The sequence below is a fragment of the Corythoichthys intestinalis genome, chromosome 15 (genome assembly GCF_030265065.1).
Source record: "Corythoichthys intestinalis isolate RoL2023-P3 chromosome 15, ASM3026506v1, whole genome shotgun sequence".
Taxonomy (NCBI): Eukaryota; Metazoa; Chordata; class Actinopteri; order Syngnathiformes; family Syngnathidae; genus Corythoichthys; species Corythoichthys intestinalis.
In genome coordinates this window covers 29,036,631-29,056,067 of record NC_080409.1, presented here as the reverse complement: position 1 = coordinate 29,056,067, position 19,437 = coordinate 29,036,631, and the positions used below count along the sequence as shown (strand labels likewise).

Here is a 19,437-nt window from a genome sequence, read left to right as displayed (position 1 = left end):
TCTAACAATGGACCTCTCCAAGGCTGCCACGGAAGTTTGTGGCTTATACAGGCACTGTCCTCCACAGTTGCCCATATGCTATAATCCAGGGGATTGAGATCTGGACTCTGGGGTGGCCACATATCACCTTGTCAATCAACTTTTTGGTCCGCACAGATCAGGTTTTCCAGACCCAGGTTTTCGTGAGGCTGTTCCAGTATCTTTCAGCTTCTTTTTAACTTTGTAGACTGTACATCTGGATATTCTCAGATTTGCTGCAATCTCAGTAGGTGTCAGACCGGCACGCAGCAATTCAGGTACAGCTAAAGTTTTCTTCATTTTCAGCAGAAGCACAGGAATTGTAAGATTACCAGCTGCATTGAGTGACCTTAATGAATCACTTAAGCATGACAACCTATTTAGATATGTTTCAATGGCTTTTAAACAAGCAGTCAACTGAGTGTAAACTTTTTTTTGGGTCACCCTGTAAACATGATACAAGTCATACACACGTGATTTTTATGCAAAATAATTCAATTATTCTTGCTCTGATGGTAATAATGTTGAGCAGTGGCTGTGGGTTTAGGCTCACCCATAGACTTCATAATGATATTGACGGGTCAGATTCCACCTTCACTGCGCCACGCCTTTAATAAGGGGGCCATCCCACAATCCACTTCAGTTATTCGCAGTCGGTCACAGCAACACGTGATCCAACGCTGGATTTAGGTTGAAAAAATACGAAAGCTGTACTGCATACAAACAGGAAGGATTGTCTCAGGAGTGATTTGTTCAATGATTCAAGGTCATTATTATATTTTTCATTTTTTCACAAGAATTTTCAGCGTAAAAAGCTCGATGTTGTAAGGCTGCCGACACATTGTCTAACAGACAAGCATCATTCTCTGACATATTTAAGCAAAATAAATGCTAACTGCTTGGTTTTTTGCTCTTTTAACATTGAATTGAGACTGTTTTACATTCATATCTATAAAGAATTCAGGGATTTAAGCATTTACTTACAAGAATTTTCACCAGAAAAGCTCTTTACATAAGGCGGCTGCCACATTGACTAACAGACTAGCATTGTACTTCGACATATTTACGTAAAATAAATGCTAACTGCACTTTTTTTTCGGTCTTTTTTGCTTTTGACCAAGAATCGAGACTGTTTTGCGTCCATATCTATAAAGAATTCAGGGATTTAAGCATTCATTCACAAGAATTTTCAAAGAAAAAAGCTCTGTGTGATTCCACTCCGTCAACTTTGACGGCTACGCCAATAATGCAGGCCCTCATTAATCGGCCCCATGTCCGGTCAATATCATGATATCTATGGCTCACCTAAAAGACTGCATTTATTTTAATTTTATTTAGAATATTTGTTATTTTGAAATGTATTTTAACATTATAATTACTGTATGTTCCAATTTGCTAATATGCTAATTTGCTATATGTTTTGAAAAATAAAAACCTTGTTCAATGGAGGAAAAAAAATTAACCCAGGTAACACATTTTAATGGTTTTGTGCCCCTCCCTAAAAACGGTGTGTGTGTGTGTGTGTGGGGGGGGACTGGCTGTTAAAGCAACACTTGGTAACTTTTTAAGCTTTATAAAATACTTTCATAACATTTGTGATATGTCGACTGAAAACTCGTTGAATGACACCTTTTTTATATCTTGAGGGGGTCTATATTACGTTCACTGGCACTAACGAACTTTGAGGAGGGTGGCAGGAACCCTGCCTCACAAAAAAACTACAAACATGCTGACTGCTTTACGGCATTCGTCACTTCCCCCTTTTCCGATTCATTATAATTACAGAAGTTGATGCCAACGCTTTCACGCGAATTCTGCAAAGATGGCAGACCAGCAAGAGACAAAAAGTATTGTCTAAGGAGGGAAAAAAAACAAACTACCAGGACCTACGGAATAAACATCCGCCTGGCTTTCACTTGAGTTCGGATGAAGGGTTTACCCACACTAAACCACATGGTTGCTAACTGTCATATGCTATTGTTAAGCCACAACTGGATTCATTACTTTATTACCATTCATCCTTCACACAGCCGCTGGAAACAGAAATGTTAAACTCATCTGCAGGCGACCGGGAGATTGATTTTTGATTGGTTGATGGTTTTACGACACTGCGTGTGTGCACTGGTCCTCATGCGAAATGCAACGCTGGTCCTTATGGGAAACGCAGTCTTCCTAAATGCAAAACACTACTGCTTTTGTCCACCGGCGTCGCTAAAATCGCCCAAAACTGAAGAGCTACCAAGTGTTTTTTTTTTTTAATGCTCATTTCAGTACTAAACGAAGTAGACATCAATTGCCACGTTTACATGGAGCCAAATATTCCAATTACAATCGGAATATTTGTTCAAACCGAATAAATGTGTTCCATATAAACACCTCATTCGGAATGAACAGGCCCAAACCGAATGGAATTTCATTGCGATTCACAGGGGTGGAATATTCCTTTTCCCAAACCGATTAGAAGTAAAATTATATCATGTAAACAGGGAAGCGGAATGGTGTCTGGTTGCGTTCTTTCTGCGCATGCTCCGTACTGACGTGGTGACGTCACTCGGTGACGTAAGTAACGTCACTTGCAACATGGCTTCCAAGCACACGCACAGCGCACCCACACAACTTTTTAAATGAACGGCGTATCATTCTGAAGTTTTGTTTCCACTCGAAAAGTTAAAACAGCAGCTGATCTGACGATCGAGCTCCATGTTTTGTAACGTGACGCTTTGTTTTGATTAATCTGCGCATGTCAGACGGCAGTTGTCAAACGTCCTTTCGGAATAAAGGCAGTCACATGTAAACGCTGGATCGGAATAGATGAAGTGACATGTAAACAGCTGATGTGAAATTTCCATTCGGAATGATTTGAATCGGTATGAATAAAAGTCAGCATGTAAACGTGGCTAATGACAGCCAATGAGTCCCTTGCAGCGTTAAAAAAAATATTCGTTCATGAAAGTGTTCATTTTCTTTTTATTAATTTGTTCTCCCCTTTATTTAGAAAAAAATAAAAATGTAAAATAAGAACATATTTGCTACTAAGAGGATGAAACAGGATTTGCACAATTTACAAAAAATTTTAACGACAACAACAACAACAACAAAAAAGCTACAAATAATAAAATGACAATTCCCTCCAAATGAATTGGACGCCTATTGCCGTCAATGGCAGCCAATGAGTTAAAAATATGAGACTACTCATTGGGTTTGATGTTATAGATATGAAACGAAAGTGTGCATTTGGTGCTTAATGTCCTCTTTAAAAGTTGAAGTATCTTGATGTGAATATTCAAGGAGCCCTGAGGGAAAGAAGGACGCCCTAATGATGGCGTTGTCGTCTGAAGCCCCAGGGATCAATAAAGATGATCACAGCGCATCTTTATTTTATCAGCACCACACAGGCATATAAACTATGAGGAATTTTATCTTGATACCAAAACATTTCAACTCAACTTTATTTTCTGCTATGGCAGCAAAACTGGTTTACTTCAGTCCTCCACTTCATTAAACTGTTGTTGAATAACTGTCATTATTGGGATGAATTTATAACACGATCAGTAAATGTAGATTTGTAATAAATAACTCTGATTCCCATTGACGTTGATAGGCGTCTCATCCATTTTGAGTGGGAGGCCAAGGAGTGATCATTCAGATTGGACATCCACTGGTGTCAATAGGAGCCGATGATTAAAGGAAAACAGTGGGTATAGTCACCACCTTATAATGTGAAATTTATCATGTTAAGACGTGAAATTTAACATCTTGAAACAGGTTGAAATTTCTAACAGTGAAATTCATTATGTTAAAGACATTCAATTCATAAGGTTGAAATGTTAAGTATCAATTTGAAATGTGAAATTTCTCAACATAAAATTCGTCAGGTTAGTATTAGTAATTTAACACAAAGACAGTCTCCAAATGTCCACACCGTCTCAAAACAGTGATCATGGGATGACGGGGCAATTTTTGTTTGATCTTTGTCTTTCCCTGCCTGCATGAGGTAACCGGTGTTTGAGTCACATCTGGTGTTTTGTCTGTGTTTTGAGATGCGGCCCAGGTGGGAACGCACCTTCGTGTGTGAGTCAACACCAAAGAAGCAAAGATGTCTGGCAATCAGAGTCGTCACACTGTAACTTTAAAACACTAACGAAACACATCAATAACCTTCCATTTGTTCCAACCGCTTTATAAATATTAAAAAAATGTATTACCCACCGGTGTCGGCGCAAGCTGGTGTTGATCGAATGATTTTATTTAACTTTTACTTTTTCATTTAAATTTCTTTAGTAAAAATAAATATGGGAGAAAATGTATATATCGTCTTTTTGTTTTGGGAAAAAAACTGTACTAAATATCAATTAAAAAATAGTTGAAAGTAGAAAAAAAACCAAAAAACATTTGACAGATGCTCCCTAAAAATGCTAAAACCCTCTGCTATTGACAGTTATAGATGTCCAATCCATTTCAACTGGGGAGTGGCAGCGATTTGGTGAGTTCATTATACAGTGATCCCTCGCTACTTCACTTTTCAAACTTCGCGCCCTCAGTCTATTGCAGATTTTTTGCCCCCGATAAAATTACAGATGAGCTATCCCGAGGCAATCACGTAGTCTCACCCCAGTAATATACCAGGCACGTCATTGTTGCCGGCGCGTCGACGCACCATTGTTGCTCGCCCCCAATTTCTACAGGATGTGTTTCATGAGCAGAGCGTCTGTGGAGCGGCTCGATCGTTCACACGCGGATTGCAAGATCACGTGAGAGTAGCGGGTATTTAAAGATAATAATACAACAACCATTTGCCTTTCAGACCCTGCAAATTGGTCAGCCTTCTTTCTGAAAGAAAAAAAGTCCTGTGCTAAAGAGAAAAACAAACGTACTCACAACGATTTTAACATGTATTTTACCAATGAAATGCCTCAATGAATCATTTTTGGATGGATTGCAGAAGCTTTATTGATGGATTTTCTCGAGTTAAAGCGCCACACAGAAATAAAATTGCATATTATTATGAAAATCGACCGGATCCATCATATTTTTACACGAGTGACTTCCCGATCCTACCTAGTAGTTTTAACGCAGGAGGGTCGCATCTCGTGTCAAATAATAAACTGCCGTTCATTTCGGGTGCAACGTGTTGAACCGCTTCCAGGACGTGTCTAATACGCGGTCGCATGGCCGTGTTTTACTGTGTTGACGTGACGGCAACGTTGACGCGCCGTAGACGTACTTGGTGTATTACCGGGGTCACTCTCGCTCCCTCCCTCCCTCTCCCTGCTCTTTGTTTGTCAGGCAGTGCACTGGAGTTGCTTATTAAAGTTCACGATGATTGACAGATGTTTGGGTTTGATCTTGCCAACGACACTACCTTCAAAAGCGCCGCTTGCGTCAATCACCGTTTAACTAGTTAAACAGTTGCTGTGGCAACTCATTCTGTGTAAGTGAGCAAAGCTGAGGATTTGAGTGGACTCACTCAATGAAGAGTTTAATATAGCCAGGCATATTTCTACAACTTTATTCTTGTTTAAAAATAATTTGGTGGGACATTAACATGATTAAAACTTATAATTATTACATTTGAAGTGCTTAAAAAACATTAAAATTAGGGCTGTCAAAATTATCGTGTTAACGGGCGGTAATTCTTTTTTTTAATTAATCACGTTAAAATATTTGACACAATTAACGCACATGCCCCGCTCAGATTAAAATGACAACAGTGTAATGTCCGCTTGTTACTTGTTTTTTGTTGTTTGGTGCCCTCTGCTGGTGCTTGGGTCCAAATGATTTTATGGGTTTGGGGAGTGAGCATGGTGTAATGACATCAACAATGGTGAGCTACTAGTTTATTTTTTTATTGAAAATTTTACAAATTTTAATAAAACGAAAACATTAAGAGGGGTTTTAATATAAAAATTATATAACTTGTACTTACATTTATCTTTTAAGAACTACAAGTTTTTCTATCCATGGATCACCTTAAGAGAATGTTAATAATGTTAATGCCATCTTGTTGATTTATTGTTATAATAAACAAATACAGTACTTATGTACCGTATGTTGAATGTACATATCCGTCTTGTGTCTTATCTTTTCATTCCAACAATAATTTACAGAAAAATATGGCATTTTATGGATGGTTTGAATTGCGATTAATTTTTAAGCTGTAATTAACTCGATTAAAATTTTTAATCGTTTGACAGCCCAAATTAAAATATATATCTACATTTTTTTCATTATAATTTCAGAAAAAAAAGTGAAAAAACATGTCTTATATGTACTGTATCTCTTTCCAATGCTAATCTGAATAAATATATTGGGGGGGTTCACTACTCCACGGTTTTTTACTTATCGCGGTGGGTTCTGGTCCCCATTAACCGAGAAAACCGAGGGATCACTGCATCTTGTATTTTTAATATATATATATATATATTTTTTTTTCATTTACATTTTTTAATAAAAAACGTGGGGAGGGAAAAAAATTCAAATCTTAAGGGGGCATGAATAATCCTAGCAATCCAATGATTTCATATACTTTATATTTCATTTATCTGCATTTTTTAAAATAAAAACAAAAGAGGTAAAGCAGCAATTATTCTTATACTGTATTTTTGTTTTTTTTGGGGGGGGGGGGATTACATTCTTAGTTATGTCATAATTTACAGTTTTAATTTTTCAAATTTCAGAAAAATGAACATTTACAGTATTTAAAAACTATAAAAGCTGTAAATATTCTGATTTTTCGGGTACCCTGGACTTCAAGGACTTCACAAATTTCAATGAATTTAATTTTTTCCAAGAATTATCAAGCTGATGCACATGATGCCATGTTTTGAGATTGAACTCATTGGCTGAAATAAATGACAATAAATGTCCACGACATTTGGACCGGGGACCGGGACCAGGGGCAGACAGCGATGGCTCTATCGCCGTTAATGGCACTCAAACATGATCATTCCGTGCCAGCCATTGTTGTAAATAACAGTCATTAAAATGACTGATTTACAGGATTTGTTGGCTTCTGCCTAGCACCAAGCTAGAAAAAAAAAGTATCTCCATTGTTTGCCAAGATTAAAAACAAAGTACTCCACTGAGCCCCTCCAGGTTGTGTCGACCCCCCTTCTCTGTAGACATCCCGACCGCTAGCTGAAGACCATTTCGGCCTTCTAGTTTGGCCTGTGGGGGACGAAATGCGCTACAACTTCCTAGCAGACGGCGTGGGCGTCCAGCAGGAGCTGAGAGAGGGGGTTCTACATGTTTTTCTTTCTATTTTTACATCTCATTTGATTGTTTTTATTTTCGTCTACGGATGTCGGCTTACGCATCGGTGCCGCGGGCGATAGTGACCCACGCGGCCCCACGAAAATCATACAGAAAGGGGAAAAAAATATGAACACATTTGTCTGGTTTAACTTGTCGACAATAAAATCTTGACGGGAATCAGATTTAAAATGAGTTCTAATTGAATTTCAGAACTAGTATTTCACACTGTAAAAAAGTAAAAACTAATGTCAACTTAATGCTAGTTTGAGATTAATTAAGCACATTTTGGCCTGGAATTAAACGGACACGTTTCAATGCCATTGACGGCACTAGACATCCAATCCACATGGACTGGGAATGGCTGGCAGCCCCTCCGGTATTGTTAATTTATGAAATTAAAACCCTTAGAAGATTGCTGATGTTTTTGCATTAGTTTGAATTGTGTGATTGGTGTCATGTCATAGTTACTGTATGTACCATGTAAAAACCTGATTTTAAGAGCAACTCTGGTTAATCTAGCATAGTGGTTAAAGGTTACTAAAGGTACTGAACCTCACGAGTTCCACATGTGCATTCACCGAACCCTTTGGAATAAGATTTTTTTTTCCCAACTTTAAAACTGATTAATCTAAGCTAGTGAGCAAATTCCTGTTAAAACACTTCACAATTTGACAGCATGTATTCAAACAATTTGAGTCCATGCTGCTCATAGGTCTGTTATACGTCCTCATATCAAGTGAGAGTCATCTTTCCACTGAGCAAACCGGGTTCTCCTCCCATCATATAGAGGACTAGCAATTGAAAGAATTTTTAAAAAAGTCGGTAAAGTGGGGGCAAACCAGTCTAAAACCTGGTCTAAAACATCCTTTACTTAGATTTTAGTCAGCGTATCAAAATAGGTCCCTCCGTGTCTTAACCTTTGCCGAACCCCTTCGACTTACTCGCTGAACCCAGATTAAGAATCACTGATCTAGCATTACAGTTGCAAACTCCCTGAAAGAAAAATAAAAGGGCACACGTGATTGGTAGAGCTGGACGGCCCGCTAAACGAAACCTTTTAATTTTTTTGTATGTAAAATTTTTTTCATGATAATATAAGAATTTTACTAAAAACTGAATGAGGTACATATTTGAGTGATAACATGGAAAACAATAATCAGCAATGTATTTCTAATCCCCCCAAAAATAGTACAATAAAATTAACATCGGTCATGCTAAATTTTTTGTGTTTTTTTTTTTTTTTTTTTAAATACTGTACTTTTTCTAAAATGTGCAAACACAAGGGCGTAGGTTTGGTCTCTATATTGGTAGGGAAGATATAACAGCATCACCTGCATGTACACTTTTTGCTGGGAAAGGGACATTAATAAGACCAAACAGATTGGGCTACATTTCTCACCAATTAGAACCTAATTAATTCATAGGCTAAAGGATTAATGCAAAATAAATCTGTATTGATTTACACTAACACACTAATTTTAAGTATAACATCTTAATCTCATAATTTTTCTCAAATCTAGTCGAATAATTTTATCTTGTTTTGAGTTTTAAAGGCTAGTTAAAATATTATTGCGTCAGATTCTTCCACTTTTAGTAAGTATTACCATTTGTTCTTATTAAGCCCATACATCTAAAAGTTGGTCATTCTGCATCTAAATAGAGAAAAAAAATGCTTTCAAATAATGTTTTGAACAACATCTATTCTTGAATTAAACATTTCTGACAATCAAGTTTTTTTTTTTATATTAAATATACAAACTTTTTGCTTAAAATAAGTGTTAAGCTTATTTTCAGCTAGCTATTTTTCTCATTTCAAGGAATCTGAGTAAAATTTACTTAACTGGCAGATATTCTTGGAAGACAGAAAACCTTGGTTCACTACACTTCTTACAGCTGAGCAGAGTTCACTATATTTCTCACAGTTTAATTAACGTTAACATAGTAGAAAACACATACAGGAGGACACTTCTCCCTAAGCAGCTTCAGACTCAGGTAAGCAAGTTCACACATTTTAATGTAATGGTACTGCTAACTCTGATGTAGGTTGGACTTTCAGTAGCAAAATTAGTGGTGCGTTTTCCACCTTCACAACAATGACTTTTTACATTACTTTCAGCGGGTGCTGGCCGAAAAAAAGTAATTTCCCTCCTCTTTGAAGAGGGCGGAGGAGGCGTCTTATTGACATGTAACGTAATTCTGTACGGTGGCGGTGTGTGTGTGCGTGGGGGCTCAAGTCATCAGCCAATCAAATGTGCGTTTGTTGAAAAAACATGGACTGGCACATTCAGCAAGTGAAAAAGGGGTAGACGTAAGTCTGAGCATATTGAAAATGATTCAATAATGGTAGGGTCAATTCTATCGTCACAACATACAGGAAGACAATCTAAATGACCTATGTAACTGAACACATTATATAACGCAAATAAAGTTGCTTAAAAGTTGGTGGGGACAATTTGAGCATCCTGAAAAGTTGGTAGTGTTTTGTCCCAACCGTCTCTATGCAAACGTCCACCCTTGTGCAAACATTAAGCAGAGGTAAACATGACGGCACGCCACTGACCTCCTCGACCAATGAGATGAGCTGGATTGTAATGGTTCGGTCAGCTCATTGGTCAGAAAGCAGGGGAGGCGGGGCAATGTGCTCCCTTACATATTCTTGAAAAGCACCATACCGGTAATTGTTCGTTCTATAAATAAAACTATTTCCGATTTTTATGATTATAAGGGACAAAGCGCATCACTTGTAAGCTTAGTACTAGATGCTTACTTTTGATTCTGAAAATCGGATGATTCCGTTTTTCAAGGGAAGGTTGGCAACCCTATCTAGCATCTTCAATGGCAGTCAAAAATGTGCCATTTCTTGGCATTACCTTTAAAGGTCAGATGATTTCATTTGGCTCCCTCAGAGACATACAATGCGTCCCGGATTTTTTGCGCACAACAAACAACACGACACACACGTTGGCTGTCTCACTTCTCCCTCTAATTAAATTGTCTCTCCCACCTGCAACACGTCAGACTACGGGTAATTACAAGGTTGTGCGTGCACACACACACACACATAAACATTTGTACATGCTGGGTACAAAGACAGAAGGCAGCGGTGCGTGCGTGGCTGTGATAGAAAATATCTCATATAAATTAAAGTGTCATACCACCAGCAGGAAGGGCAATCAAGACGCAACCTTTCGAGATTCAAACGGAGTTTTTTTGCACACTCTCCACGCAGGTGCTGCAAAATACCCCAAAATAACACTATTTGTTAGCTATTTGGTACATTGGTTTAACTCATTGACTTCATTAAAGGCAATAGATGAACAATCCGTTTGGACTTGGAGGGCTGGCAGGGTGGGGATATGAAAGTATCACGTATTACCTTAAAATGTGAAATTAATCACATTATAATGTGACCGTTATCGTGTTAAATTGTGAAATCGATTACATTAAAACGTGATATTCGTCCCGTTCAAACGTGATTGAAATGTGAAATTAATGAGTTTGAAATATCGCATTAAAATGTGAAACTCATAACATCAGAACATTATCGTGTGAGATTTATCACTTTGGATTGATAAATTACAATAAAACATTAAGATCATCATGTTAAATTGTGAACTATCAGTTCAAAACAGGGCATTTTTCACATGAAATAGTGAAATCTTTCACGTTAATACATGAAATCAATCATACTGTCAAGAATTTTGAAAATAAATGCTCAGTACTAAATATGTATGCTTCGCATGCTTGTGATGGATTTAATAATAAAGTTGAATTATGTGCCATAAAGTGTTCATCAGGGTCAATGACAGCAGGGCAAAAAAAAAAAAAAAAAATCCATTCCCATTTACTGGTCACATACTCTTCTTTTAAATTAATGTCACATCTCATGATACATCACATGGAAGAGCATGATGTCATCATTCACTGACATTATGACACTACCATCACTTCACTGAGGTTTTCCGACGATAAAAAAAAAAGGGAAAAAAAAACATTAATAGTTAAGCCACTTCCTGTCTGAACAGGATGTACGAACGTTCACATTTTTCTGTATTTTCCATCTCTGAGTCAACTTGGACGAATGTCCTAGTCACGACAGATGCTACCTGATTCCTCGATTGGAGCCGCCATTTTGATTGCTTGGCAGCCGATGTTTGTCGGATATTCTTGGGGTCCGCTTTCTTGCGTCGCGGATGGGAATCGAATCCCCAGAAGAATGAAAAACAGTTCAACATGGGCTGAAAACAATGAGCCGTCGCTAGAAACCATCGTCGTAATCATCGCAGCCGTAATCTGTTGGAAAACAAAGAGCTGAATCAAAATGGCTGCCATAATACTTTATGTCATATCCAGTGTATTTAATCTTACTTAAAACAGTAGTTACAGTTACAAATTACGTCTTCCAAAAAGTGAACTCGGAACTCGGTTACCTCAACGTAAGAGTAATTACTTTTCATGTTCCACACATCATTACATGATCCATTCTATTGAATTGAACTGTCTTTTTCGTTCCCCCCAAAAAAACAGTATAACAAAAATGAGTACACCCATCGCATTTCTGCAGATATCTAAGTATATCTTTTCATGGGACAACACTGACAGAATGACACTTTGACACAATGAAAAGTAGTCTGTATGCACCTCATATAATAGAGTTAATTTATTTTGCCCTCAAAAGATAGCCATTAATATCTAAACCCCTGGCAACAAAAGTGAGTACACCCCTTTGAAAAAACGTACATCCCTAAATGTCCAAATTGAGTACTGCTTGTCATTTCCCTCCAAAATGTCATGTGACTCGTTACAGGAGTGCTGTAAGCATTGCTGCAGAAATTGAAGAGGTGGGGGGTCAGCCTGTAAGTGCTCAGACCATACGCCTTACTCTACATCAAATTGGTGTGCATGGCTGTCACCCCAGGAGCGTTCTCTTCTGAGAACGGTACACAAAAAAGCCTGCAAACAGTTTGCTGAAGACATGTCAACAACACACATGGATTACTGGAACCATGCCCTATGGTCTGATGAGACAAAGATTAATTTGTTTGGTTCCGATGGTCTCAAGCATGTGTGGCGGCGACCAGGTGAGGAGAACAAACATAAGTGTGTCATGCCTACAGTCAAGCATGGTGGTGGGAATGACCCCCCCCCCCCCCACCTCTTCAATCTCTGCAGAAATGCTGACAGCACTCCTGTAAACGAGTCGCATGACATTTTGGAGGGAAAATGACAAGCAGTACTCAATTTGGACATTTAGGGATGTACGTAGTTCCCATGCGATGTACTCACTTTTGTTGTCAGAGGTTTAGATATTAATGGCTATATTTTGAATAATTTCGAGGGGAAAATAAATTAACTATTATATAAGCTGCACACAGACTACTTTTCATTGTGTCAAAGTGTCATTTTGTCAGTGTTGTCCCATGAAAAGATATACTTAAATATCTGCAGAAATGCGAGGGTGTACTCACTTTTGTGATACACTGTATGTCACCCTTTTTAGTTTTTTTTTTTAAATTTCACCGATATAAGAGTGTATTGATATACAAAGTTTAACTTTCAAATGCTGTGAGAAAAAAGGCTTTTTGTTTTTCCTGTTGTACTGAACCCGCACCAAACCGTGACCCCCGTACCAAGGTACGTACTGAACTGTGACTTGTGTGTACTGTCACACCCCTAATATATTTAGGGTGGAAAACACAGACAAGACTGAAAAAGCAGTTTCTGCTCTTGCACTCTTCTTTAAAAGAAACTGCTGTATTTTAAGCTAAAACAACTTGTGTTTGATAGAACAATATGTCTATAAGCTGCCATAGATTCATGGCACATTAAGCCCCCAAACTATTTTTAATTTGTCCGTTTTACCCTGAAAACCCCCGTTTACAGACGTCGTGCAACCACTTTTGTTTCAACCCAGACATCAAACGAAGGTAATTAATTATATTTATAATTCAAAATGTCTTTTTTAGCTTAGAATCATTCATTGATGTCTCATTTCGTTTAAAAAAAAAAAAAAAAAAATATTCACTCACATATTTTAAACTTTTAAACAAATTATGTCACAATGAAAAAAATGGCGTCTGTAAAAAAGTCATGGATATCAACCTCATCACTATCGCTTAACTGTATTTTTTTGTTAAGGTGGCATTTTCTCCAATATGGTAGATGATAAATAATTGAACCAAAAGGCTTGAAAAAGTTTAAAAAAAAAAAAAAAACATTTAAAAGGGTAAAAAATGAAAATCTCGACCACTCCTTGATGTCTGCGATTTCTGCATCGCGATCCTTGTTATATTACCATGTTTCATGCATAAAATAAAAAGGAAATCCAGCTCTGGCCATTCACAGCTGTGTCTTGACACTCAGTGATACATGGAGTTTTTAGATCGAAACAAAGTAAGTACGCGATAATATCTCGTTAAAGTCATGGTATCAGTAATTCTGTTCTCGCGTGCTCTCACCTCCAGATAGGGTTTTGCTGTTTAAAAATTTTTTTTTTCTAAAAATGCCCTCCTGCTCAAATTTTTTCTTCCCCCAGAAAATTGAGATTTTAAGCTTTCCAATGATGTATCACACATGCATATCGGACAATTTTGAAAGTTGGCTAAATTGGGGGTCTCAGAGCGGAACTTCAAGTCAGCTGAGTGTTTCCCGCCATATATATATTTTTCAATATGCAGGTAAAGCTCTGAATCACTTCCCTCTTCTGTCTTCGCTCTAGCTGTTTTGATTAAAAAAAAAAAAAAAAAAAAAAAAAGTAAAATATCACAAGATTTAAGGATACGTCATTCAAGACAAAAAAAGGGCTCGTCACGTTTTGGTGATAAAAAACAAAAACTATTATTATATTGTAGCATCTATAAGGACATACTGAACAGGAAAACAGTCCATTATTTTCAATAATTGTACCCACCTGAACGCCATGAACTGCATGTATGTAGAATTATTTATTTATTTTTTTTTTTTTTTAAAGTTGCCCGAGAGTTTAAGATGACCGTCGCCACGCTAAATGCTAATGCTAGCGAGAACGCAAATGCTCTGAGCCACCTAGCATTGCATTTGCAACGGCGTCACAACCCCATTCCCTTCTCCCGCTCTGCTCTCGCTGCGTCTCACAGACATCTTTCGTCATTCAACCAAATTGTAGTAACGGACGCCTTCACATTCCCAGTGATGGTAACGGGATTGCAAAGATGGGAAAAGTAATTAGTCACTACTGACAAAAATAACACCATTAGTAACGCCGTTATACTCCAACGCCGTTATTAACAACCACTGGTCATATCGGTGTTTGCATTTCATGCTCTATCACAGGTGTCCAACTCACGGCCCGGGGAGGAGATGTGGCCCGACACATTTTGGGTGCCCTGCCAAAGTAAATCGTGCACTGACTTAATCTATAGTCCTCAATACAGTAAAAGGTTGAGGACTACAGAAATCCGAGATTATTTAAAAAATATGAGAAAAAAAATCTGAGTAAAAAAAATTTTTTTTAATCCCTTCTTGTTTAGTTGATTAAAAATATATTTGGTTTTCCGTTTTTTTTTTTCCATCAATTTGTAAATAAAAATGTATGTGAAAAAAAAAAATAGAAAAAAATAATTTCAGTAGTCCTCAATGAAGAATGAGGACTATAAATATTTACAGATTTTTTCTTGGAAAAAAAAAAAAAGTAAACTTGAATATTTACCATTTTTTACATAATATTTTTGGGACTTAAAAATAAATTCATAGACACAATATTTACTGTTTTCCCCCTTTCATATTTTTAAATAAAAACATCCCTATTAAAAAAAAAAACAACAACTTTGAATGTTAACTTAAATTCAAATTTTAAAATTATTTACCGTTTTTCCCTTTTAGAAAAAGGAATAAAATAAAAAGAATGAAAATATTTGCTATTAAATCATTCACTCCCAGCCAAGACATTCCCTTCTTTCAAGTACCATAGAATATTGTGTTCTAACTTCTATGGCAACAAACACAGATCTTACAAAAAGAACGATTACATTCCCATCTTCCATCAGAAAAAAGGTTCGTTTCTACTCACTTTTGTTCTATGGTTATAAGCAGTTGAAACAACATTATTTATACGTCTTTGGTAGTGAATGAGTTAAGACCCTCGTTGGCAAACATATTGACCATCCGAAGGAAACCAAAACTGGATTTATTTCCCTCACAGCTTCGGACACAGCAAAACATGATCACGTTTTAGTGCCATTGAGGACGAGAGATGTTCAATCCATTTGGACTAGGAGGGCGGTGGGTGATTATTTAATTGCTGCCCATCCTTTTAGTCCAAAGGGATTGGACGCCTATCAATGGCAGCCAATGAGTTGAAGTAACATCGCTCAACAGACCTTGGTTGCCCATCAGTGCCATGGCGCTTACACAGGTTTCCTCTTCTTCCTCCTCATCTTCCTCAACCGCGTCGTCGTAGACCACCGGACCGCTCTCCACCAACACGGCCGGGGGCTCCGCCACAGCTACGGGGGCTGGGCCGTCGGGCTGAACAAACAGAAATATTGCAGGATATATTTTTAATATTTGAGGTGGTATCGACAACACCCAAGTGACATAACTAATAAACATGGCATGTGCGTGCAAGTTGTGGGTTACAAGAAGGAAGAGGAGGGGGGAAAAGCAGCTCCTTTTCTAAAAATGCAGCCCCCAAAGTCAGTTTGTACGACGGACTAATAATAAAAATTAAAACTACGAGAATAAAGTCATAATATTACAAGATTAAACCTCAGACGCTGAATATCGTCAAGATTCTTCAGAGGTGAGGTCGTTACTTGATACGGATTAACCACAGAAAAGCGGAGATATGTTTTAATTTGATGTGAAAAAAATATGCTCATGCGACGGGACGGCGGTTGTTGCATTTCTGTCCATTTTATCATTTTACAAAAACGTTGAAAAGTTGTCCAATCAGTTGATACCGCTTTAATTGGCGACTTTACCTAAAATGTCGGACGTGGACAACAAATGTAAAGGCGACAGTTAGAAGAGAAAGTGAGAGGGCAAAGTTACGAGCGCAACAACGCCGTGACGAGGGGAGACCATGCGGTGTCATGACTAGGCATGTCGTTTTTCCATTGAACAGGATTTTTATTTTTCAAAACATTAGTAAATTGGAACATAAGAATAATGTTAAGTTAAAATAAATTTAAAAATAATATTCAAATTAAAAGAAATGCATTCCTTTAGCCGAGCCTAAAACCACAGCTCAACATTATTGCCTTAAGAACAAAAAAAAAAAAAAAAAAAAAAAATTAAAATAATAGAATTATTTTCCATAAAAAGCACGTGTCTATGACTTGGATCATGTTTACGTACATCATACACACTCTTTTCTCAACACAGACAGTTGCCAGAGAGAAAAAACAAAACACGTTTTACCACTGCTAGACACACTAAACACGCTGGAGTCAACTCTCGTAGCTTGTGGGAAGCCTTCATGACAATGTTTGATAACCTTTAATTTTCTATGAATGTGAAATCGTATTGGAGGTATTGCCTCCTTGGCAGGCACCCTCCGCAAACATGTTTTACATGTCGGTTGGCCCTCCTCCTCTACGTTGCGGCCGTCTAACGTTTCTGTAGTGGAAGTATTCCCATTCCAGTGATTTCATTTTCTTCGATGGGGCAAAAAGTTCAGGAGTTTCACCTCCTCCAGCCATCTTGTAGCACAGCCGACTGACTGACACTGATCAACAACCGGTGGGGGAGGCTTGAGCATTGCAGCTGCAAGTGAGGGATTTCTCCCTCTACTTTTGGGATATAAAAAATAGCTTATACCGTAGGGACGGTATGACGGAATTTTTTTTGCGGTTTTGAAACCGCAACTTTTTCATACCACGGTAAACCTTGAAACCGGTAATCGGCACATGTCTAGTCACGACAGAGGGGATTGGAGAGATCGACAGAATACAAAACACCGTCAGGGGCGGCCGATGAGTTAACATAGAAACTATTGTAGTGGAAAATTTTGATAGTACCCTGATTTTTTGGGGCTTTTTTTTTGTTCCCAACAGTGACACCTTTCGAAAACAAACTAAGAATTCTTGCTGGGAGCATGTCAATAACCTTTTGGGATACGTATCGGGACATATCACTACTTCACTACACTGACACATCCCTAATTCACAGCCAAAGTCAGTTTCAGTTAACACCATGAAATTTGGTAGGCTTATATATGATGAGTACACCCACCAGAAAGTGTCAAAAGGCCACGTCTGAACAGAACCAAGATGTCCTCTACTGTTTTTTAATGTGGCCATTGCGGGCTCATTTTGATTTGATTGTTCTGACAATTCAATTGACATAGTTTGAGGCTTAGAATTATCACGTAAATTCATGTTCTAATAGCTTTTCTTCATATTCTTAGTGTATCTTAACCTAGCTATTGTTATGTCTCCTCTGCTGTTCCTCCTCCTCCTCCTCTTGCAAGCTTGTAGACAAACAAAGCTTGACTGCTTCTTTCCTTTCTGCCTGCTGACTCAAACAAACACTGTTAGCAAGCGAACGCTGCTAAATGGGCCGTGACCAGCCCACAGTCTGTTGTCATTCAACTCACTGGCTGCCATGGACGATGATGAGACGCCCAATCCATTTGGACTCATATGGGCTTGCAGTGACCAATTGCAAATTCCACTTCGAAAGAATTGCATTTGAACTGCAAAACCATCGAAAAGTAAAATAAAATGGTTGAATATGAAGTATTAGCATATGAGTATTTGTTTTGAATAAGCATTGAAAACAGGAATGCTTGAATGTTTAAAATTGCTTTTGATTTTAACTACAGCTCAAACATTGTTCATAGAAATGCATTTTATTCAACTAAAAATATTGTTAAATGTATTTCATAATCATAATGCTTGATTATTCGTATGGATTCAATATTTTTTTGGCTTTTTTTTTTTTTTACCACACTTAACCATTTATAGTGCACTCATTTAATACCACGAAATTGAAATCTAAATCTTTTAGAGCTTTGATAGTTGCCAAAATGAGAGTTATTTCTGTTTTCATTCATTTCAATTTTATTATTTTTTTAAAATCTATATTTTTAATTCTATATGTATATTAATATTGCAAATTTTCAATATTAGAAAATAATAGTAAAGCTGATTTGTTTTTTGTTTTTTTAATTGCCAAAAATAGTCACTTGTCCTTCAATGCTTTGTAGGGCACTCATTGAATGCATGTGCCATTAACAACGCTAGACGTCCAATCCATTTGGACTAGAAGAGGCAAATCGTTCATTCGCTCCTCCAAGTCCAAATGGATTAGACGTCTATCTGTCAATGGAACTGAAAGATGAGGATTCACAGCTAGGACAGACGCCAGGTTTTTAATCGAGCTAAGACTTGTGAATAACCAAAATATAGTCACTTGCCCTATAAGGGGTTGACGTGTGTTTAAAAAAAAAAACTAACATAGTTCTTGCCCACCTCCCAAAAATACAAATGAGTTAGACATGCTCAAGTGACTGAAAACTCCAAGTGTCAGGAATGAGACTGTACCATTTCCCTGAGAGACACTAGAGGATAATGGTATGGTCTAATTCCTGGGAGAGAGTCAAAGTGTGGGCACGGTGCACTCATCTCATCTAATCTGTAAGATTATGTAAGAGGGCAGCGGCCTCGGCCAATCACGGAGGACCGTTGCTTCCCGTTCCCAAGGGGGGGAGGGAAGGGGGGGCAGGAAGTGCTTGGTTGCTAAGTAACAAGGCTTGTTGACCCCAGCGCTCGTGGCATATGCAACTCCCTGGCATGTGATTAAACGAGGAAGAGAATGGAGGAAGTACAAGAGCCCAGAGACTCCCAAAAAATAATCATGTCCCCCCATAACGTGATGATGAAGAAAAACATTATCTGACCTGCTGCACGGCCATCTTCTTTTTGGGCTGCCCGGTCACAAACGGCTGCAACCTGACAAAAAACACAAAGTCTATAATGTCATCCTTCACTGCGAGTGTTCATTTTACTTTACTATCACGCCATTGTCTAGACTTACTTTTCTTTGTGTGAAAAAAACACCTAAACACTCCCTAAACATTCAAAACCACCATTGTCATTTACTTATAGGCTGCCATTGACAGCGATAGATGTCAAATACATTTGGACTAGAAGGGCTGGAAGCAATCAATGATTTTATTTTTTG

At 37.8% G+C, this 19,437-nt stretch overlaps 1 protein-coding gene across 2 annotated transcripts in view; it reads right to left on the bottom strand.

Moving 5' to 3' along the window:
• Window positions 1–1,502: 1,502 nt before the first annotated feature.
• LOC130930870 (transcription factor IIIB 90 kDa subunit-like) overlaps window positions 1,503–19,437 on the bottom strand; it is an 84,227-nt gene continuing 66,292 nt past the window's right edge. For both annotated transcript variants that reach the window (XM_057859123.1, XM_057859122.1), the window contains 3 exons: window positions 19,154–19,205; window positions 15,630–15,777; window positions 1,503–11,565 (listed from right to left, as the gene is read on the bottom strand). In XM_057859123.1, coding sequence (XP_057715106.1) covers window positions 11,531–11,565; window positions 15,630–15,777; window positions 19,154–19,205 — 235 coding nt within the window. In that variant the 3' untranslated portion in view covers window positions 1,503–11,530. The remainder of the gene's footprint in view (window positions 11,566–15,629; window positions 15,778–19,153; window positions 19,206–19,437) is intronic.